The sequence below is a fragment of the Ovis canadensis genome, chromosome 1 (genome assembly GCF_042477335.2).
Source record: "Ovis canadensis isolate MfBH-ARS-UI-01 breed Bighorn chromosome 1, ARS-UI_OviCan_v2, whole genome shotgun sequence".
Lineage (NCBI taxonomy): Eukaryota > Metazoa > Chordata > Mammalia > Artiodactyla > Bovidae > Ovis > Ovis canadensis.
The window spans coordinates 206,002,583-206,025,180 of NC_091245.1; the positions used below are offsets into that span (position 1 = coordinate 206,002,583).

General features: G+C 53.9%; 2 protein-coding genes across 7 annotated transcripts; one reads left to right on the forward strand and one right to left on the reverse strand.

The window, feature by feature from the left end:
• Window positions 1-827: 827 nt before the first annotated feature.
• On the reverse strand, window positions 828-10,780 carry CHRD (chordin). 4 transcript variants are annotated; one of them, XR_011254860.1, is made up of 23 exons: window positions 10,370-10,754; window positions 10,058-10,161; window positions 9,441-9,570; window positions 9,189-9,317; window positions 8,997-9,096; window positions 8,787-8,874; window positions 8,288-8,429; window positions 8,031-8,171; window positions 7,866-7,948; window positions 7,642-7,789; window positions 7,378-7,484; window positions 7,121-7,240; window positions 6,313-6,469; window positions 5,759-5,979; window positions 5,223-5,336; window positions 4,636-4,908; window positions 4,467-4,560; window positions 4,288-4,344; window positions 3,911-4,014; window positions 2,465-2,567; window positions 1,894-2,048; window positions 1,627-1,751; window positions 828-1,299 (listed from the first exon to the last, which is right to left on the reverse strand). XR_011254860.1 is itself a non-coding variant. In XM_069579513.1 (23 exons), the coding sequence occupies exons 1-23, from the start codon at window positions 10,515-10,517 to the stop codon at window positions 1,247-1,249; spliced, it is 2,877 nt and encodes a 958-aa protein (XP_069435614.1). In that variant the 5' UTR covers window positions 10,518-10,780; the 3' UTR covers window positions 828-1,246. The 4 variants fall into 4 exon arrangements, 2 of the variants coding, with proteins under 2 accessions (XP_069435614.1, XP_069435613.1); XR_011254866.1 differs by having other exon boundaries at window positions 828-1,302; XM_069579513.1 differs by having other exon boundaries at window positions 828-1,302; window positions 1,627-1,729; window positions 10,370-10,780.
• Window positions 10,781-11,009: 229 nt separating this feature from the next.
• On the forward strand, window positions 11,010-19,113 carry THPO (thrombopoietin). Of its 3 annotated transcripts, none has more exons than XM_069579514.1 (6): window positions 11,010-12,781; window positions 14,101-14,278; window positions 14,510-14,637; window positions 15,025-15,111; window positions 17,858-18,025; window positions 18,242-19,113. In XM_069579514.1, the coding sequence occupies exons 2-6, from the start codon at window positions 14,266-14,268 to the stop codon at window positions 18,905-18,907; spliced, it is 1,062 nt and encodes a 353-aa protein (XP_069435615.1). In that variant the 5' UTR covers window positions 11,010-12,781; window positions 14,101-14,265; the 3' UTR covers window positions 18,908-19,113. The 3 variants fall into 3 exon arrangements, with proteins under 3 accessions (XP_069435615.1, XP_069435616.1, XP_069435617.1); XM_069579515.1 differs by having other exon boundaries at window positions 12,643-12,781; window positions 18,254-19,113; XM_069579516.1 differs by having other exon boundaries at window positions 12,643-12,781; window positions 18,259-19,113.
• Window positions 19,114-22,598: the final 3,485 nt, after the last annotated feature.

Below are 22,598 nucleotides of genomic sequence, written 5' to 3' on the forward strand. Positions count from 1 at the left end.
GTGGTCTGGTATTCCCATCTCTTTCAGAATTTTCCACAGACATTGACTTGGCCCAAAATGCACTGTTGGCTGGCAGCAGCGCCATCAAGTGATGGCTCTGAGTGGCTATCCTTCCTCTGACAGATCCAAAATCTGTTGCTAAAAGATAGCCCAGGGGAGTCACTAGAGAACGCAGAAAGGTGATTCTCAAAGAGGAGGATTGTATGTGAAAGAGTTTTCTCTTCAAAAACCAGGTGTATCAGAACCACCCCAGTTTTTCCTCTGGTTAGGGTCCCTGTGTATTACCTTCTGTCTTTTTCTGCTGGAGAAGCTCAGAGGCTCAGTCAAACTTGCTGCAAAGTAGAAGGCCTGACTGACCCCAGGGTAACAACTGTAAATCCTGCCAGCACCTATTTTGAGACACTATGCGTGCGTGCATGCTAAGTTGCTTCAGTCGTATCTGACTCTTTGTGAACCCAGGAACTGTAGCTGCCAGACTCCTCTGTCCATGGGATGCTCCAGGCAAAATACTGGAATGGGCTGCCATGTCCTCCTCCAGGGCTGAGACACTAAACTACTTGCAAAAATGCTGGCCTGGGCAGGTCAGCAGAAACTAGTGTCCAAACACCGCTCCCAGTGGCCTGATTCTTGAAGCTCTATTCCATCTCAAAGACAGCCTAGGCCCCTCTGCAGGATCTAATCCTACACCGGCTATTGTGTCTTTTCCTGCTCCCCAAAGGTAGAGCGAAGCCCATGGAGCCAGTGCCCCTCTCTCTCCCCACCGCCCCTCAGACCATTCTCCACTGGGGCCCACTTAGGCCCCTGGTCACAAAGAAACAACCATTAGCTCAAAGACTGGAAAAAAAAGTTTTAATAAATACAAAAATCTCCAATAATGACTCTGCTCAGCTCAGGGGCAGCAGGAGTGAAGTGTGGAGGGGGCGGGGACCCTTGGTGCTGAGTGAGGATAAATTAAAAATCCCAACAAGCCAGTGACAGTATGTACAGAAGGAAAGGGGTTGGGCTTCCAAGGCAGGGGCCGGAGGGTGACAAGGCCAGAGTTGGAACAGACATGGCCTTGGTCTGCCCTGGCTGCCCCTCCCCCGTGTGCACTTGTGGTTCCCAGAGGTAGTGGGGGAGGGGGAAGAGGCAGAAGAGAGGGGCCAAAGGCACTGGGTTTCCCGCAGGAGAATACGAGGTCCTCAGTGCCCCTCCTTCCCTCGGCCCAGGCCCCATCCTCTTGGTCATACGGCCTTCTGGCTGCTCCCTAGGAGCCTTCATCTTCTTTCCCAAGCTCTGGGACTGTCCTGGTCTCTGGGGCTGCTGGGAGACAGGAGGGAGTGAAGTTTGGAAGAGGAACAAGGGGGTGGGGGGACACAGAGGACACAGTGGAGCTTCCCTGTTCTGATCTCAGAAAGGTCAGAATTCTTGAAGCAAGTCAGCACACACCAGCTGTGTGACTTTAGCCTAGTTGTCTGATCCCTTTGAGGGTCAGCAAATTCCTTGGTGAAGAAAAGGCAATGGAGACGAAGCCTACAAGGTTGCTGTGGGAGGGGACAGGACCACACTTGTGCAGCAGAGGGCACTGCGCCTGGCACATGGCCGGTGCTCCCTCCCCTCCCCAGGCTTCCCGGACCCCGCACTTACGCCGCCGCCGGGGCGTGCAGTGGGAGCAGCAGCGGCTCTCCTTCCCTGGGCCGCAGGACAGTGGCGGTGAACAGTCATCCCGCTCACAGTGGGGCACCCCTGCCTGGTGCAGGACAGACCAGATCCTGAGGGTCCCCAGAGGTGCCGGGGCACAGTGACCTTCAGCCTCCTAGGGGAAGCCCGCCCCCCAGGAGCCTACCCTCCCTGGGAAGTTCCGCTCCCCCAGGCCAGGTCCCCAACGCCTACCTCACACAAGCCCCCACTCACCCCACATCTGCAGGTAATACAGCTCATCTCCCCAAAGGGGGGCACTGAAGGGTGCCAGCTCTGGCTCTCTGGGAACCACTGCCCTGCAAAACGGCAGCCTCGGGGCCCATCAGCCTGCATGGGGTCCCCCAGTTGGGGGTGGGCCCCTGACCCCACTGTTGGCAGGGAGAGGAGGTAAGGAGAAATAGATCAGTAGATGTGAGCTCTGTGAGGGCCATCCAGGCCATATTTGTCACCTAGCAGTTTCTGGCACTTAGTAGGTAATAAATTTGTATGGATGGATGGGTGGATGGGTGGGGGGGTGGGTGCATGGGTGGGTGGATGGATGGGTGGGTAGGACAGGAACTGGATCCCATCACAGCCCACTAACACATGCACATTCTTCTGCTGCATGTAGATCCCTAACTTCAGGCTAGGCAGAGAGCAGTGCTGGGTAAATGCTGAATTAGCTAAGACATCCCTTTCCTCCACCTTCAAAAGGAATCCCCTCGCCACGCATCCGCCCCACCCAGGACAAGGCATGAAGAGCCTCATCTGCCCCTAGAGGCCCCGGTGCCCCTGTCCCCCTTACCTGGACACTGCTTGCAGCAGTCAGTGGGGTTGGCACGGACGGGCTGGGCACAGGCCAGCCGGGGACACTGCACCTTCTCACAGTGCACCTCCCCGGTGCCCCCCTGCAGGGATCCATGGAGTGAAGGGTGTCAGGAGAAAAGCAGAACATGCAAGCCTTCTGCCTCCTCCTTTCCTTTTCGTATACCTCAGACGTGTGACCTTTTTCACTCAGAGGTCTTGTAGTGAAAGTTGTTCGGTCGTGTCCAACTCTTTGTGACCCCATGGACTATACAGTCCATGAAATTCTCCTGACCAGAATACTGGAGTGGGTAGCCTTTCCCTTCTCCAGAGGATCTTCCCAACCCAGGGATTGAACCCAGGTCTCCCTCATTGTAGGTGGATTCTTTACGAGCTGAGCCACAAGGGAGACCCAGGAATACTGGAATGCGTAGCCTGTCCCTTCTCCAGGGTATCTTCCCAACCCAGGAATCGAACCAGCGTCTCCTGCACTGCAGGCAGATTCTTTACCAGCTGAGCTACCAGGGAAGCCCAGAGGGCTTGGACTGCGGTTTTACATGCGTGCCAATTCGCTTTAGTCATGTCTGACTCTTTGGAACCCTATGGACTGTAGCCCTCCAGGTTCCTCTGTCCATGGGATTTTCCAGGCAAGAATACTGAAGTAGGTTGCCATTTCCTGCTCCAAGGGATCTTCCCCACCCAGAGATCAAATCTGCATCTCTTGTATCTCCTGCACTGGCAGGCGGGTTCTTTACTCCTAGTGCCATCTGGGAAGCCTGGGGCTTTATATACCTGAACTCAAATCTTCACTGGAGCCCTGCAAGGTAGGTGGAACCATCTCTGCTTCTGGGCGAGCAAAGTGAGACTCAGGGACATACAGAAAGTGCCCAGGGTTACATGGAGCTAGTCAGCTGGGAGAGCCAGAATTCACCCAAATCAGCCCTTGCCCTTTTCCTACAGGAAGCCAACTCTCAAAGCCCAGGGACTGAGAGTTCCCTGTGGCCTGGTGGTTAGGACTCAGCACTTTCCTGCCATGGGTCCACATTCCGTCTGGGGTCCTGCAAGTCATGTGGTGTGTGTGCTATCTATGCTTAGTTGCTCAGTCGTGTCCAACTCTTTGCGACCCCATGGACTGTAGCCTGCCAGGATCCTCTGTCCATGGGATTTTCCAGGAAAGAATACTGGAGTGGGCTACCATTCCCTTCTCCAGGGGATCTCCCTGACCCAGGGATCAACTCAGATCTCCTGCATTGCAGGCAGATTCTTTACCATCTGAGCCACCAGGGAAGCCCAAGTCCCATGGTGTGGCCACCCTCTGAAAAGATTGTGCAAAGGACTTCTCCTATTATTTTGACCACCAAGACTGGGCTTTCCTCTCCCAGAAGCCCCCTCTCCCACTCTGAAGATCTTAGGGGTTCCAGCATCAGAGAAAGCTGGGCTGCCATACCTTGCAGGTGCAGACAGCACACTTAATTAAGCCAAATGGGGGCACGACAGGGTGCCACCGGGTGCCTGCTGCCCGCCAGCTCCGGTCACCATCAAAATAGCAGCCTGGTGGGAGACAGTGCCCAGCGCCATTAGTGCTGAGTTCATTACCTAGGTCCACAACCCAGGCTGGAGCTTCAGGCCAACTCCACAGTGGTCTAGCCCCAGGGCCCACTTGTGGGCCAAGGCCTTTAATGAAGCCTCTCAGGTGTCAGTTGTGACCTGTGCCCCTCAACCACCTCCATCCCAGTAAATACACTCCCCCTCCCACTCCCCCCCCATCCTACCCAGCAGCTCCGCTTGACTCCCCACCCCTGTATTCACACACTTCCAGCTCACCCTCGCCAGGGTCCCTGTTCCTTGGCAGCCCCGGGAGGTCTTTGACATCTTGTTTCTCTGTGGATCCAAAGAAATAATGAAGGCAGAGGATTGGCCCCCTTCTTGCTTCCCTCCCCAGAGGCCTCACCGCCCCCCATGGTGGACCCTCCATGACCTCTCCACTCCTGCAGGGCACTCACCCGGGCACACAAGGCAGCACTGGTCCGGCGCCTGCACTGGGCTTGGACAGCTGGGCGGCGGGCACACCACGGGGTCACAAATCACCGTGCGTCTCTGCAGGGAGAGATTGAGGGTTGGTTCCGGGGCTCCAGAACCCAGGCCCCAGTGCACCCTTCCGGGGCCTCCTACCTGGCAGGTGCAGAGTGAGCAGAGCGGGTCATAGTTAGGAGCCCAGCGAGCCCCGTGGGGGCGCTGCTGCCCCTCGAAGAAGCAGGTGTTGGGGTCTCGGAGCCGACCGGGGCCACCTGGTCTGGCTGGCGCTGAGGTGTCTGGGCCCGGCACAGCGGGCAGTGCGGCCACCATGGCCGCCACCGCCTCCAGAGCCCCAGGCACCTGCACTTCTTTGTCCCCTGCTGCCGCCAGCCGCAGGCCGCCCACCTCACATTGGTTGGCAATGTGCACCTGAGAGGAGAGGCAGGTTGAGGCAGCACCCAGGCTCCCTCTTGCATCTCCACCAGTGGCAGCCAAGACACCCAGAGCACCCACTGTGCCCCAGAAGGATGCTCTTAGCCACAGCACTCATCCCAGCCATCAAGGACAGGTGGTCAGCTTCTTGCCTCATTAAGTACCTAGTCTGGCTTCATCCTCTCAGCGAGCTAGGGAGTGTGTGCAATTCTACCGCCCCCAGGGTTCGGAGAGGGCAAGTGGCTAACAAAGAGCACCACAGTACTCACCCAAATCTGACCCATCCCAACAGGCCCGCACTGCCTCCCTACCTGCCCTCGCAGCTCCCCTTGGGGGCTCCCCTTGGTGGTGATCAGCAGGGAGGCAGAGCCCTGAGCCAGGTGCCGCAGCAGCTCGGGCTCCAGGTCCTTCACGACACCCTGGGCCTGGCAGCAGACAGAAGAGGGGACAGAACAAGGCACTCTCGGACTAAGCCTGCCATTCCCAGTTTCTCAGGTAAGGAAACTGAGACCCAGGGAAGTTAAGTAAGGTCTCCAGAGAAGCAAGCCCATCAACAATGGTGCAGAGCTCAGAAGCCCCAGGTCTACAGCAACCCAGCCCATGTCGGGGGCTTGGTCCATCCCACCCACCCCTTGGAGGTCCAGGACATTACAAACTACCCACGAGATCCCAGCAGAGTAGGACACAGGTGGATAAAAGGATACTAAAAGGCTGAACCAGATTCGTACCCAGGTCTGTCTGACTCCTGAGGCTTGCCTGCTCTCTGTTTCCCCTGCCCAGGCCCACAGAGCCTTTCATGCTAAAAAGCAGCTATTTTCCAAACTGCCTCGCACCAACACCTCCTCACCTCCGGGCCGTAGAATCCCTTCAGCAGCCGCCGGGGCCCCGGCATTCCAGGAGGCCCGAGGAGGTGGGCAGTGATGGTGCCCTGCTCTGAGCCACCAAGCCCTGCCAGCAGCACTTCATAGTGCAGGTGACAGTGGGTGTCCAGGGAGAGCCAGGCGTGCCCTGCTGCCTGGCTCTGCACCGGGGGCAACACCAGGGCTCCTGCCAGGGGCACAGGCAGTGCTGGATCCAGACAGAGGAGAGATGACTGATGAGAAGATGGCTGAGAGCAGCGACTTAACCCTAGCATTTCCCATCTCCCTCGGCACAGACTCCACAAACTAGCAGGCACTGTCCACAGGCCCAGGGCTGGGGAAGCAGCAAGGGAGAGGCCTGCATTGTGGTGAGAGGGACCATCTCCCGGCAGGGCCACCCTGAACATCCTCACCTTCTCCAGATGCCAACTGGAGCTCAGGTGCAGAGAAAGAAGTGCCAGGCTCTGGCCCTCTCGCACCATCCCTCACATGCTTGAATTAGAGGACACCAAAGGTGGGGGCAGACCCCTGGAGCACTCACTGTCATGGCGGGCGCTGTGCCCACTGTAGGGCAGGGCGGCCACGTGGCCCCGCAGCTCTCCATCTGGGAAGTCCTTGGTGCCCACGTTCAGGAACAGCTCATTCTGCAGCAGCATATGAGCCCCCCGGGCACCCAGCCCAGGGCAGATACCCACGGCCTGAGAGGGCAGGGAAGAGTGAGCCCAAACTGCAGCCTGCCAGGCCCCGGATGAACCCTCCTCAGCTTTCACACAAGCCCAAGATTCTGAACCCTTTCCATGCTGCTGTGCATCCCTACTAAACCCATACACACTGCCATGCACCAGTAACACTGGCTAAGAACCGGCAGGCCCAGGTTCAAGACCTTTCTCTGCTACTTCCTACCTATGCAACCCATCTTGAGGAATTATTTAAGCTCTCTGATCCTTCTCTTCATCATCTGTTAGATGAGTAATGTGAGGGCCAAAAATAATGTAAGCAAGGCAACCAGTGCAGTTTGTGGCATCTAGAAAGGATCAATAATAAATGGCAGTCATTGCTATTATGTTTAATATTATATGATCTGCTGCACTGGCCTCCCTATGTAACTCCTTCCACTGGATACAAGCTTCCTGAAGACAAGAGCCACATCTGATTTTCTTTGTACTGCAGTCCTTAGCCCAAGGCTCACTAAAAAATGAGTCCAGTGAATCAATGCATCAGTGAGAGAGACGGCAAGTGAGTGAATAATGCCAAACATCCCTGTTCATCCAACAGGCTTCCCACGGCCCCCTAACACTGTCAACTCTGCTGCCTGGGCCCTGCGGCCCTGGTCTTCCTGAAGCACTCACCCTGTGTCCTCCCGGCTGGAGTCCAACCATGTGGCAGAGGACAGTGTGCTGGTTCCTCCGCTGAGGCTTGGTCTCCAGCGTCATGGCCACCACCTCACTGCCTGTACCTACCACCTGTACCTGGAGGGCAGGAGTGGGGAGGGCAAATGAGAGTAGCAGAGAAGGGCTGGGCCCTGAACCTTTGTAGTCTAAAGCCCCGCCCTGCCCTGCTGCCTTCTCACCTCCTGCACCGCCCCTGCCCCACCCCTGACTCTTACTTGGTAGATCAGGGAGCCGTTTCCTAGCAGTGTAAGGCTGGCTGAGCCCGCTGCACCCGTCTGAACTGGGATCAGGGCATCCGCCCCGCAAAGGACACTTTGCAGGACTGCAAAGGGGAGGGACAGGTGGACGCAGGCTTGCCCCACGGCCATTCACACCCCAGCCCCCAGGATCCCTCCTGTACCCACCCTGGCCCCTCCTCTGGCACTTTGCTGTGCCTCTCACTGTGTGTGCCTGGGGTGCCCGGCTTCACCCTGCCTCACCATCGCAGCTCTGCCTGGCTGCAATGTGTCCACTGATGCGTAGCCCTGGCCCACTTGCCCTCTCCAGGGCCATCTGCAGCTCCCCCAGCACCAGCCAGTCCATCTCCTGGGCTGTCAGGTTGGGCAGCACTTCAGCAAAGCCCGGTTCCTGGGGGCAGAGGAGGGTGCGGTGGGCACAGCAAGAGGCTAGAGCAGGCGGCAGTTAGAGCCAGACCCTCACTCACCTGGGCTGAGGCATTGGCTTGGAGCTCTCGCAGTAGCTTCCCCTGGTGTAGAATCCGGAGCCACAGGGGAACCTGGGCTGGTCCTGCAATAGCCACACACATGGAACCTCTGAAAGATGGGTGCTCTCCCTACCCTCTTCACGTGTCTGCCCCCATCCCGCTTACCCCCACTCCTGGACTCCAGGAGCCCACGGAAGAGCAGCAGAAAGTGCAAGGAGTCCTCTGTGTCACTGAGAGTGAGTAAGGCGATGCCCCCTATGCCTGGCTGTGGGGGCCCTTCCAGGGTCAGGATGGCACTGAAGGTCTCTGGGGAAAAAAGGACCACGAGAGCCCATCAGAAAGTGCCCCCCTCAGCCCACTCCATTTCTGGGGGGCCAAGAAGACTCTGAACTTCATGTCCAGGAGTGATTGGCTCCCCTCACCTGCAGCCAGGGCCCGGTGCCGAATGAGAGGTCCCCAGACCTCCCCTGAAGGGTTAGTGGGTGTCACAAGTGCCACATACAGCTGTTCTGCCCTAAGGAGTCGCAGGGACAACCGAGGCACTGCCCGCCACACCCCGCAGACCTGGAGCAGAGAGACAAGAAGGCCCTCTCGGTATACAGGACATGCCTGCTGAGAGGCCCATGTCTGGTGAGAAAGGAATACGGGAAGCTGTCCCCAGGCTCTCCTAGGATGTGTAAGAAAGGGCCCTGGAACCAGATGCCAGGGTTCAAATCCCAGATCCTCCACCAACTAGTTGTATGATCTTGAACAAATCACATTCTGCTACTGAGCCTCAGTTCCCTCATCTGTAAAATGGGCATCATAATGTCAGTGCCTCTCTCCCACTGGGCTGTTGTGAGGACCCAAGGAGGCAATGTAGAGCATGCTCTCAGCATAGTGCCCAGATGGGATAAGTACTCATAAATGGCATCATCTCACCAGGCCATCTTGGGTGGGCGCTGCAGGGTGTTCAAACAGGATGCTGCCAGTGGAGTCAGAGAAGCGGATTCGGGTAGGGCGGTCCAGCCTGGTAATGAGCATCCCTTGAGCACCGGCTCTGAGCCTGGGCCAGAAGCGCTGCTCCAGCCTCTCCAAATTCTCCCTCCCTGGCCCCGGGCTGACCCCTCCTCCCTCCTTCCTCTTTCTCACCGCCGGTAGGAGATGGAGAACCGCAGACTGGAGCGCTGCAGCGACACTCGAGCCCGCGCCACCGCTTGCGACCTTGGCCCTGTCAGCAGCGCCACGAAGTCTGCGAGGGGAGGAAGATGTCCCTAGTTCCGTCACCCGCTGCTGCGGCCCGGCGCCTGTCACAACCCCAGTTCCTACCCGGCCTCTGCCTACCCGTGTGGCCGTCTCCACGCCCCCGATCCTCAGCTCCTGGCTCCCCACGGTCGCTGTAGCTTCGGTGCTCTGGGTCGCGTGGATACTCGAAGGCCAGGCCCGTCGGCTGCTTTTCCGAACTGCTGTGCTCTGCACCGAGGGTGGGGGACACGGGTTTCGGGTGGGCAAGGAGAGGGCCAGTTGACCGTTCCATTCCGCCCAGCCACGCATCTCGGCCCTGCTGCCCTCCCCTCTCCGCGGAGCCGGCCTTACCCTGGGGGCAAGTCTGGCAGCAGTGTCCAGGCAGCTGGCGCGGCTGCCCACACGCCAGGGTTGGGCACTCGGGCTTGATGTTCTTGCAGCTGACCCTGCCTGCGCCCCTTGCGCGGCGACCCCACTGAGGCTGCTCACAGAGAAGACGGAAAGCCGAGTGAGGGCAAGACATCAATTGTTGAGAATCAAAGGCAAGCCGGGAAGGCATCGGACAAGGTCAAGGTCGGCCCACGGAGTCAAGAGTGCTTTGCTACCTACAAGCTGCGTGACTCTAGACAAGTTACTTAACCTCTCTGGGCTGCGCGGTCCCCGTCTGAAAAACGGGAGCAATGATACTCTCTGTCTAACGCGGTTGTACTAGGAGTTAAGTGAGAGATGAAATGGAGTTGGCTAAGAGCCTGACACAGTGGACGATCAATAATAGGCAACACCTGAGACTTGAAGGGGGCGCTTCCTCTCCTCTATCCTTCCTCGTGCCTCCTCCGCCAAAAAAATTATCCCAAATATCTGCAGACTGGCTTCTTTCTCTTCAGCAGCTCCGGGTCCATCCGACGTCCCAAGACCTCAGCGCTCCCCGACCCACAGGGCCCCCGGCCACAGCCATTGGGTCCACTCACCGCCTCGCAGGCGCACAGCACGCAGCGCATCACCCCGAAGGGCTCCCCCAGGTCCGGGTGCCACGTCTCGTCCAAGGCATAGACCTTCCCGCCGAAGGAGCAGCCTGCGGGGACGGGCTTGGCTGGCGGCCGCTGTCCCGCTCCTGCCGTGTGCCCGCCCCGGGGCGCTGCGGGCCGGGCCCCGGGTCCCTGGGCACCCCTCCGGGCCGCCCGCCGCGCCGAGCCACCTGCGCCCTGCGCCCCCTCCGGGCGGGCGCAGACTTGCCCCGAGCCGCACTCCCCGCCCGCGCCTCCCCCGGGGCGCCCTCCTACCTGCTGCTCCCCGAACGGGCAGCGGCTCCTTCTCGGGCCGGATAGGCAGCGCGGGGTGCTCGGGGCCGGCGCCGCGGGCCGGCCGGGAGCCGAGCAGCAGCAGCCCGAGGAGCAGCAGCGGGGCCGGCGGGGCCGGGAGGCTCGGCATGACGCGAACGGGACAGCTGGGGAGGCGGGAGGGAGGAGGGAGCGACAGAGGGAGGAGGGAGACGCGAGGAGGGCCGGGCCGGGGGCGGTGCGGCGGAGGGGGCCGGGGCCAGGGCCCGAGCGGTGCGGCGAGGGGCTCGTCGGGCGGCCGCGGAGTCGGCGCCGGGCCGGGCGGGGCGGGAGGAGCGGCCGGGAGGAGCGCGGGCGGGCGGGCGCTGACCCGGGCCGTACGCGGCTCTAGTGCCCCAGGCGCCGGCTCTGGCCCGTTTTATGCCCCGCGCCCGGCGCCCCGGCCGGGGGCCTCCTCCTCAGCAAACGGGGCGGCGGCGGCGGCTCGGCGAGGGGCCGGGCTGAGCCCGGGGGGTCCGGCCCAGCAGCAGCGGCCCGGATCGCGAGTGGGGGAGGGGAGGGAGGGGCTGGAACCGGGCAGGGGAGGAGGGAGGGGCTGTAGGGGAAGGGGGAGCGGAGGGGATAGGGGGAGGGGAGGGACCAGGGGGCGCAAAGCGGGGAGGAGAGGCGGATCTGGAGCCCCCACCACCACCCACCCGCTGCCGGCGTCCACGGGGCAACTGGACCAGGAGGTGCATGTCCGGCCCGGGACGGGAGCCCCAGGCCACGGAGAGGCAGAGACGGCCTGAGGCCTGGGCCGGCCACTGCGCTAGGACTGAGTTCCTGCCGGAAGGATGAAGAATTGTCTCTAAGGATGACAACGGGCAGGACGGGCCCATCAATTCATCTTCGCCTGTCTCTGGGCCCACAGCACCACTCAATCCCCACACCACTCTCATTGCCCAGCCTGTGTCCCTACATCCCCTCTGAGATCTCTCCTCTTTCCTCTGTCCCTGGGATAGGAGCTTAGCCAGAAACAGACGGTATCCCCTTTCTGTCTGCTGAAAGCATTTCTCTCCCTACTATTACCTGTGCTCAGGCCCATCCAACCATCCTCCTCCCCAGCCTGACACACTTCCCCACCCTCTTCCTTCACCTGCGGGACCCTCTGCCTCTCCACCCTACCCACAACCTCTTTTGTCTTACTTTCCCGGTCATGACAGCCTCCCTGCCACCTCCCACCCCCACATTCCCACCATCCTCCCAACCATCCCAGCACCCTCCTTCTTAATCTTGGGAGGCATCTGGTCTGGCTGAACTGGAGAATTCCGGGATCTAGGCCATACTCCTTAGCAGAGAGCCCCATCCTTGGGAGGAGGAGCAGGAGAGAGCCTGAGGATGAAGTGGGGGGGTGGGGGAGGAGGTGGGAATAAGGTCAGGCCCAGAGGCCCCTGAGGACAGACTGTGGGGAGAGTGGGGCTGAGGAGAAAGCAGAGGAACTAGAGCCAAGGCCAGTGGAAGAGGGGGGCCAGCAGGAGGTATTTGCGGGGGAGGTTCAGCAGCTGTCTTTCCTAAGACAGGGACACATGGGCCTGGTTATTCCTCTTGTCACATGTGGAGTGGTAGGAGATGGGAGAGAGAGAAAGACAGGGCAGGCAAAGAGGGCCCTGGCACAGAGATAAGTGGGCTTAGCCATCAGAGCCATGGGGCCCCAACAGAGGGGCACCTGAACCTGGCTTAATCCAGCACACGCACCCCCTCACCTTGAAGTCCTCTCAAATTGTCCAGACTGCTTCCTGGAAACGCTGACCCCTGACAGGGTCTTCTCTAATACAGGCAGTACCCACATTCCCACTGGCGAAGGAGGAACAAGACATGACCCCCAGGGTGTTATTGGTGACGAAAGCAGGAAAGCAAGAGCCTTAACAGATTTTAGCAGCAGGTGTGTTGTCCAGGGGAAAGAAATTTGGACAGCCAGAGACCTAGAGACCCACCAGTCTAAAACCAGACCTCTGTACCTCTTCCTGAGGGTTGAAAATGTCCTGCCAGATTCCTCCTAGGAAAAAAACTGTTTCCCTCCCATCTTCTCCCCCAGCCGTCTCCCAGATTTCCCAGCTCCTAGGAAGACACAGATCCCCCTATTCAAATCCTCCGTGTGGTATGCGTGAGTGGGAAAGCTGGGCTCCCGTTAGTGAACCATGGTCCAGGCAGGGGCTCCAAGTCCTACGCAGGTGGGAGGAGAAAGCGTCACTTCCGGGGGCCATTGCTTATGTCTAGTGGCTCCCTGCTCTCTGATTGGGCAGAATTGGCCTGGGCAGCCTTGTGACCCCAGTGCCCCAGAGAGGCAGTGCCCCAACAGCCACCTGTCTTCCTACCTATCTGCTCCCCAGAGTGCTGCCTGCTCTGGACCTGAGTCCTGGAGCCCTTCTCTACCCGGTGAGTGGCAAGCCAGGTTTGGAGTTAAGTGAGGGTAGGAAAGACAGGAAAGAGGAATTGGGCTCTCTGCTGGGGGAGGGGTAGGCAAACTGGAACCTACAGGCACTGACCTTTGTCGAGAAGAGTGTGGCCTTCCCAGAATGGGAGGAGCAGGACAGAGCAGGGGTAGGGGGTGGGGTGCTGGGTTCTGAGGGACTGATAACAGACTTAGTGGAATATAGCACAGTCCTAGCTGGCCCTCAAGAAAGGGGACATGAGCCCAGGGAGAAAACAAGAAAGAAAGTGCTTTTCGGACTTAGGGAACATGGCAGCGAGGTGGACACAGCCTCAACCCCCATTCATACCCAGTCATTCCTAATGAGCTTAAGAGGTTCTGAATCCTGGGGCTGGGGGAGATGGGCCAGGCAAGCCAGGGCACAAGGAGAGGGTAATGGGAGGAGGGCTCATGAATGTTGACAGACCTACAGGAAATCCCAATATTGAATCAGGTGCAGGCCTCTTTGCACAACTTGTGAAAGAAGAAGGAAGCCATGTGGGGGGTCCTGCAAAGGAACCGGAAGGGGTCTGCCGAGGGGGCAGGGAGGAAGGTGAGGGCTATGAGACCGATATGGTGGGTATCTAAGGTGAGGTAAGCTCTGTAAGGCAGGCATCAGCTCACCCAGCAGGTGCTCATTCCTGGGCAACTTGCTTCAGGAAGGAAGTTCCCAAACTGTTAGCCCATCTCTTCTCCTTGAATAACCAAAGAAAAACCCCTAGAGGCTTTATGTGTTGGAGTAGATAGAAACAGAATGAGAGATTAATTTCTCCCACATCATCTTCTCAATCTTTTAATCACCGACTTTTAGTAGTTCGGTTTAATTTTGGTCCAATTCTCCTCAACCCCACTCCCCAAGCTACCCCTGAGCATATTGTACATGTTTGCTAGCTCCGGGTCCTGGCCCTGGCCCTATAGCCATTTCCAATCTTTTCTCCAGGCTTGAGCCCCAGTGCGTCCATTCTCTATCCCCATTCCAGGTTTTCTCCAACCAAACAGGCAGGGTTGCTCAGATTTTGAGGCAGTTAGATGTGTGTGTACATATTCTGTCCTGCTGCTCTTGGCGGGGGCCTGGGTCACTGGCGCCACCTCAGAGGTACTGAGGAACTCTGACGAAGAGGAGACACTGTCTGGGACAATCACAGGATGACTGGAGCAGTTGGGGCTTTAGCAGTGCTAGGCTGGTCAGCATCTCACACCCTCCCAACGGGTCTATTCCCCTAGCCAGGCAGACTTTCTTTTCCTTGAAACTCCATTAATTGTTCATCATTCTTGTCACTTGCAGGATAGGTTCTAAATCCTCCTCCTCCTTGGCCCACCTGTGCCCCACCTGTGCCCCGCCCCACTCTGCCCAGAAGTGCAAGAGCCCAAGCCGCCTCCATGGCCCCAGGACGGATTCAGGGGAGAGGCCCCATTCAGGGAGCCACTCCAAGCAGACAGCCTGGCCAGAATGGAGCTGACTGGTAAGAAAACCCTTGGGAGAACTAGGGCCAAATCAGAACCTGGTAGAGGGAAAAGAGACAGGAAATGTGCTGTGGTGGCGGGATGTGGGGGAGGCGACCTCAGAATAAGGCCTCTGAGCAGCAGATTCCCTGGATTTCAGGTCTGGGTCCTAAATAGGAATTTCTGGACCGCCAAACGACAATGATCTCTTCCTTATCCACCCCTTTCAACTTCACCTCTCCTCATCTAAGAATTGCTCCTCGTGGTCATCCTTCTCCTAACTGCAAGAATAACTCTGTCCAGCCCGGCTCCTCCTGCCTGTGACCCCCGACTCCTAAATAAACTGCTTCGTGACTCCCATGTCCTTCACAGCAGACTGGTGAGAATCCCCAAGCACTCTCCCTTCTGCCCACTTAACTGGAGATATACCCTCACTCCCACCACTCCCTCTCACTCCCCAATCCAATCACTATCCTTCCAATATTGTCTTAGTAAGACCACCACCACCACCCCCTGATCCGATTACTACCCCTTTACAAAGATTATGGTTTATAATCAAATGCTCTCTTAAAAGCTCCGGTCTGTTGGGAATGCATGTAAGAATTAAAGATTTTAAAATTTAAAAAATAAAAAACTAAAAATAAAATAAAATAAAATTTAAAAAAAAAAAAGCTCCGGTCTGGTTGTATTACGCATGGAAGCCTATCCTGGTAATTGGGCCACCATAACGTGCCCTCTCCACCACCCCACCAATCTCTTTCAACAGAGCCAGTGTCCAGACGTTAACCCTTTGTCCACACCTGTCCTTCTGCCTGCTGTGGACTTCAGCTTGGGAGAATGGAAAACCCAGACGGTAAGAAAGCCATCCTTTCCCTTGGTTTCCCTAATCCTGTTTTCATCTGTTTCCTACTGATTCCCATGGATTTTTCACATTTTCTGAGCTCTCTTTTAAAAAGAGCTCCACTTCAACTTGGCCACCCTAGCCCAATATACATTCTACTATGGGGGTATCTTCTGGACAAGATGATGGCTTGTGGCCCAGTATGTTAAATAGAGTCAAGGCTGACCATGAAAAGCTGGATAGAGGTCTCTTGTGGCCATGCCTTTGACCTATTTCCATTCAACCTTTCTTTTTTTAAGGCAAGAAACAGTAGTCGATTTATTTTGTAGCATACTATTAGCCTCCTTGACCTTTAAATTCAGATTTTTCCCTTTTTTCAGCTTTATAACATTGTGGCATATAACATTGTGTAAGTTTAAGGCAGTATACAACGTGTTGATATAATATACATATATCATGAAATGATTAACATTAGCTAGTACCTGCATCACATCTTGTAATTAATATTTCTTATTTATTTTTTTGGCAGCACTGCGTCATCTTTGCTGCATGGCTTTTCTCTAGTTACAGAGAGCAGGAGCTGCTCTCTAGTTGCAGTACACAGACTTCTCATTGTGGTGGCTTCTCTTGTTGTGGAGCACGGGCTCTAGGGCATGCAGGCCTAGGTAGCTGCAGCTCGAGGGCTCCAGAGCAGGAGCTCAGTAGTCGTGGCTCATGGGCTTTGTTGCCCCACAGCATGTAGGATCTGCCTGGACCAGGGATCGAACCCATGTCCCCTGCATTGGCAGGTGGATTCTTAACCACTGGATGACTGGGGGAGCCCTAATATTTCTTTTTTGTGGTAAGAACATTTAAAATCTACTCTCTTAGCACATTTTATGGAGAAGGAAATGGCAACCCCTTCCAGTATTCTTGCCTAGAGAATCCCGTGGACAGAGGAGCCTGGTGAGCTGCTGTCCATAGGGTCGCACAGAGTCAGACACGACTGAAACAACTTAGCATGCATGCATGCATACATTGAAGAAGGAAATGGCAACCCACTCCAGTGTTCTTGTCTGGAGAATCCCACGGACAGAAGAGCCTGGTGGGCTGCCATCTATGGGGTCACACAGAGTCGGACACGACTTAAGTGACTTAGCAGCAGCAGCAGCACATTTCAAGTGCACATAATTCAGTATTATGAACTGTAATCACTGTATATTAGACCCCCAGAACTTATTCATCTTAATCTGTTCAACCTTAAGTTGGTGTGAAGAAGCAAGACGGATCTATCATCCTCTGATGACACAAAACTGGGAGGCACAGCTAAAATAACAAAAGACAGAATGAAGGTTCAAATTGCTAAAAGGCTAGGTCAAAACCAAAGATGTATATAACAGATGTATATAAAACTCTGGATGTGTGTGAAGTAACTGAATAAAATCTGCTTCCAACTTTCAGGCCACAGTGCCCCTGCTTCCCTCACATAAATTTTTAGCTCTAGAACTTACTATGAAAAAGACCTGGGAGGGTTGGATTGCCTCAAACTTAGCATTGTAATATTACTGAAGCAGCAGCTACTTAAAAAGCTAGAGATCCTAGGTGGCTTTAGATGTTTAACATCCACTTTGTAGAAACATTCCTAAAAAGCTCTATTCTGAGTGGACTGCACGTTTAAAAAAATTTTTATTGGAGTATAGTTGCTTTACAATGTTGTGTTAGTTTCCTTTGTACAGCAAAGTGAATCAGCTATACATATACATATCCCTTTTTTTGGACTTCTTCCCTTTTAGGTCACCACAGATCTTTGAATAGAGTTCCCTGTGCTATACAGTAGGTTCTCATTAGTTACCTATTTTATACATGGTATCAACAGTGTATATGTGTTAATCCCAATCTCTGAGCTCACCCCACCCCCCATTTCCCCCTTGGTATCCATAGGTTTGTTCTCTGTGTCTGTGGACTACACTTACACTACTGCACTGAGTACTAGCTATCTTCTTTTAGATGCATGCTAATTTACTCAGGGGCCCATATTAAACTAGCATGTCGAAGCAACCTGAACAGTGAGAGGTTAGAAAATACGTTATGTGAGGAATGGTTTAAAAAAATACTAAAGCTCATGTGATTGGATTGGAGAAGAGTAGCCATCATGGTAGAGCACAGATTGCTTTAGTCTGAGACTGAAGAACCTTCTAGAAGGGAGTACTGCTGAGCAGGTCAGCTCTTCTGCCCTCAAGACACCTAGAATTCCCTTGCTTCCCTCAGGTTTTCTGGGGACCAGGCCAGGGAGGAGGGGCAATTGCTAGTGATCCTTGTAGATTCTGTTCTGCCATTTATCAGTAAGTCCCTTCCCTTCATCTTTATCATTTTTACGATGGTCTCGTATCTAAGGATGTTAAGCTTTTAAAAATCGTATGATCCTAACATTCTGTAGAAGGAAGACTGGATTTGCAGCACTAGAACCAAGAGGTAAAAGCTATAATAGGGCAGATTACAGAATAATGTAAGAACGGGAAAAAAATAAAAATAAAAAGAGCTTTTCTTACTGAAATTACGTGTTAAGAGCCAGCTGGGTTACCGGACACTGGAGTTATTCAAGCAGAGGCTGATGACCAATTGTCGGGAGACTGAAGGAATTCCTGTGCTGGGTGGGACCTAGGTCCTGTCCAATTCTCAGCTCCTATGATTCATTCTGCTGGCTGCTCTTACAGGCTCCCCACCCGCCATTCAAATACCCTTTGAAGCTGTCCGCTTCTCTCTTCCATCTCTTTCCCAGGAGCAGACCAAAGCACAGGACGTTCTGGGAACCACGACCCTTCTGCTGGAGGCAGTGATGGCAGCGCGGGGACAGCTGGGCCCCACTTGCCTCTCATCCCTCCTGGTGCAGCTTTCTGGGCAGGTCCGTCTCCTCCTTGGGGCCCTGCAGGGCCTCCTAGGAACCCAGGTAAGTCCCCAGTCAAGGGAGTTAGAGAATATTTCTTTTCTGACTCAGTCCCCTTAGAAAATTCTGGAAATCCTGAGAGTGGAAGAGCTGACCTGCTAAGGAGTGCATCCTCCCAGTCTCAAAGCCTGGGTTCTGGCACCTTATCTTCCCCACGTAGACAGGCAGGCATGATATCTGGCCCAGGTCTCTGGCCTCAGGCCCATCCTCTGCCCTCAGCTTCCTCCACAGGGCAGGACCACAGCTCACAAGGATCCCAGTGCCATCTTCCTGAACTTCCAACAGCTGCTCCGAGGAAAGGTGCGCTTCCTGCTGCTTGTAGTGGGGCCCAGCCTCTGTGCCAAGCAGGCCCCACCCGCCACAGCTGTCCCAGGCAGCATCTCTCCATTGCTCACACTGAACAAGCTCCCAAACAGGACTTCTGGATTGTTGGAGACCAACTCCAGTGTCTCAGCCAGAACTACTGGCTTTGGACTTCCGAACAGGCTGCAAGGATTCAGAGCCAAGATTCCTGGTCTGCTGAACCAAACCTCCAGGTCCTTAGGCCAAATCCCTGGACACCTGAATGGAACACAAGGACCCTTAAGTGGAATTCATGGACTCTTTCCTGGGCCCTCACCCAGGGCCCTAGGAGCCCCGGATATTCCTCTGGGAACTTCAGACATGGGCTCCCTGCCACCCTACCTCCAGCCTGGAGAGTCTCCTTCCCCAGCCCATCCTCCCCCTGGACAATACACACTCTTCTCTCCTTCGCCCACCTCACCCATCCCCACGGTCCAGCTCCAACCCCTGCTTCCTGATCCCTCAGCCATCACACCCAACTCTTCCAGTTCTCTTCTAGTTGCAGCCCACTCTCACTTCCGGAATCTGTCTCAGGAAGAGTAAGGTACTCAGCACTGCCAATGTCAGCCTCCACGTACAGTCCCCTTACTTGTAGGAGAGGCCCTGGGAGACAACTGCAGCTATACAGGCATACCTCATTTTATTGCTCTTTGTAGATACTGTATTTTTTACAGATTGAAGGTTTGTGGCAACCCTGTGTTATCAGATGATGGTTAGCATTTTTTAACAATAAAGTATTTTTTAATGAAGGTATGTGCATTACTTTTTTAGACTTGGTGCTGTTATACACTTAATAGACCACAGTATCATGGAAACATGACTTTTATATGCACTAGGAAACCAAAAGCAAATTGTGTGATTTGCTTCCTGTGATATTCACTTTATTGTAGTGGTCTAGAACTGAATCCACAATATCCACGAGGTAGGCCTTTATCAGATTTCCTGCTTTCACCGGACACCCAAAGTCCTGGTGAAGGGGGACATGCAGGACAGAAAAAGTATAATTTTTTACTATATGCCAAAAAACTTCAAAAGCTATTTTTTAAACCATCAGTAATATTCACTAGAGCAGTTAGTTATCTCTGGTCTATTTTCTGCACAAATTTACAACTTACTAATTTTCTATATATTTTTCATGTGATAATTCTACAAAGGCCTGACCTGGCCTAGCTTCTGAACAGAGGTAGAACTTATCTCAGGGGAAAAAAGCCTGTGTTTTCTGCTCAGAACTAAGGTTAGTCTCTCTATTCTCTTTACTATCATTTTTAATGGAGCTCTGATCCCCTTTTCTTAGGAGACCCTTACTCTGGAGAAATGAATGAGAGGTCTCTCAGAAAATTTCCTCCATAACAGACAAAACTGAGAGGGATTAAATAATGAAGAAACGACAGGACTCAAAGCTACCTGAAAAGTGAAGGGAAGATGTTCTTCCCATGGGCAAAAGATCCCTCCCTCCCACCCCCCACCCTGAGAGAAGCTAACAGGAAGCTCTGGAGAGCCTTACACCCCAGGTAAGGCTGTATAGATGGGGTCAGTCAAGACAAGATGAGACTTGGATGTGACAGCTGAGCAAACAGCCAGCACTTCAGCAGCTCAGCAGGAAGCTTCGCCAGGCGCGGGTTCCTGCCTCCCTCCTGTGGAGGTCAGGGGGAAATGCAGGAAGTGGCTTGAGTCAGTCTCCCAGGGCTCACACAGCAGGAGGGGCAAGTACAAGTCAAGTGCAAGTTGAAGGCTCATTTCCCAATTCCCAGAAGTATCTACTATCTGAAATGCAAACCTGTGTGACCACCATAAACTCTGCCTGGGGATGTCTAGAAAACAAGCTAGGCTTATGGGGCTTTTTGAATAAATGTCACCTTGGTACTTAGGAAGAAGAGGTTTATATTGCCCTAAACACTCCATTGCAAAGGTCAACACTACCTCCAGAGGCTCCTGTAGGAAAGCTGTTGGAAGCTTTTCCCCTCCCACTTCAAACTCCCCAAAAGACAGCAAAAGCTACCATTAGGTAGAGGAGCCAGAAACCTAGGGTTCCAAACACCACAAAAACCCCAGGGTCATTAAAGGCATTCCAAAACAACAAGAGTGAAAGCCCTCATGTCAGGAACTTAATGCACATTACCTTTAACACTCACACATCCCTATAAGGTAGATTATTAACATCTCTGCTTTACAGATGAGGAGCAAGTTCCCAGTGGTTTCATAGCCTGTGAACAGGAAAAGAAACACCCTACGCTGACTTAGTCTGGAGCCCAAATGCTCCCCAGTGTGGTGCACTGTCCAATGTATCAGTGTCTCTATTTATTGGAAGAAATTTCCAAGTCCTTAGAGAGTACACATCAACAGTTAAATGAGTTCTGAGTAGAAAACCAAAGCTCTTGGTGGGGCAACCAATTTAGGCATCTCCAGGTGTTCCCCCCACCCCACTTCCTGAACAGAACAGTTGCCATGGAGAAAAAAAAAAATCAACAAACGCACAAAGCTCAAAAGTGCTGTCCAAATCTCAGATGGTGACGATTTCTGCAAAGAAGAGAATCCGTTTATCCACACTACAAATTCCAATGTGGAGTCAAGGGAATGGTAAGCAGAAATTTTAATTTACTGAAATATTAACGGAGGCTAAATCTAATGATCAAATGAAACACTTCATGATACATGAAAGCCAGCACCCAGTACATGAGATGCAAAAGGGACCAAAGACAAAAGTTTTCAGCACAGTCAGCTGAGACAAAGATGGCAAGGCTACAAAGAAGTACATAGCCAGAAAGCTCCAGGCATCCAGGGTTGGCATCTGACTTACCCTGGGGCAAATGCAAACAACTCATGGGCTGCTCCAGTGTAAACTAACTTGCCTCTATTGAACGTCTAACCCGTCATTCTATCTGGCTGATTCTGTCCCTTCCTCCCTTTACAGAAAAGACAAAAAATTGTTACAATGAGGACACTCTTATCTCTATTCAACTGTATGCCAGCTCTCTTTCTTCTGCCACCCCAGGGCAGCTAGGACAGTCTGCTACCCAACAAACCATTATTGGTAATTAGGTTCCCTTTCTTATCTAAATCCATCCTTCTCCAATCCCTACAAAAAAAATTTTTTTTTGACTGCATGGAAAAGGTTCTAGGATTCCATAAAAATTCAGCCCAACTCAATTCATGTCCTATTTCCCTCTCCCCTCACTCTCCCCCACCCCACAGTAAAGCAAAGAAAACATCTTTTCTCCACAACCACCCCACCCATCCTTCACCCCCCTTCGGAGGCCATTCATTTTCAACCCATTTCTCTAAATACTATTCCTAACACCTCCAGTAAAGACCTGAAAATGATGGGGAAGGAAATACCCCAGGCATCCCAGCAGGATGACCAGCTCCCATGGCAAAACTGGGAAGTCAAGAGACAACAGCTTAACACACAAAAAAAAATCTTTCTGAATTGTTACCCTGAACTTACCAGGGGAAATCAGGGTCCCATGTACTTTGAGACCACAAATGCCAGGCTGAAGACCGAGCTCAGATGCTGGAGTCCTTGCAAGCATCACCACTGCCTCAACTTTGCTCTCCCCCCTACTGTTAAATTAGTGACTGCAGTCAGGCTAGTGTATTGTCCAGGGCACTGGCACTGAACTGCCAACCTAATTGGTATTGCTGCCCTGTCCATTTCACTGGTCTGTGTGGCAGCTCTCTGTTCAGTGTCACTGGTGAAAACCACCGCCACTTACCCTCCCTCCAGGTCACCACTAGAATGTAGAGCAGAGCTAGCTCATCCACTTGCTTCCACAACCACCAGATCGTTCTTGCTCTCATCTTCAGAGTCGTGTCCCATGTTTGTCTCTAAAAGCCTCATCTCAAAGCTTCCATAAAAATGATGAATGCATCCAGGCTATGCAGGCAACACATTCAAGTCAACGCGATCTGACTTCCTGAGAGACTGAAAGTGTTGGAAGAACATAAGCAAGGCTCCTTGCCTATTCAAAATTCTGTGCCAAATGGGTGGTGCCCTCAGGAGCCAAAAGCACAACACTTTCTCTCCCACACAGAAAATCACCTTGGAGGGGAAATGTTGGGGATGGTCAGCCAGGAGCCTGAGATAATCCTGAACCCAGATACTGAAAGGTTGGGATAGATCCTGTATTGACACGTGATCATCTGGCTGTGGGCCAGAAACGTAATGTACCACAAGCAAGTTGAAAAAAATGATTTGAAAATGGGAAAACCTTTTTTAAAAAGGAAGGGAAAAGAG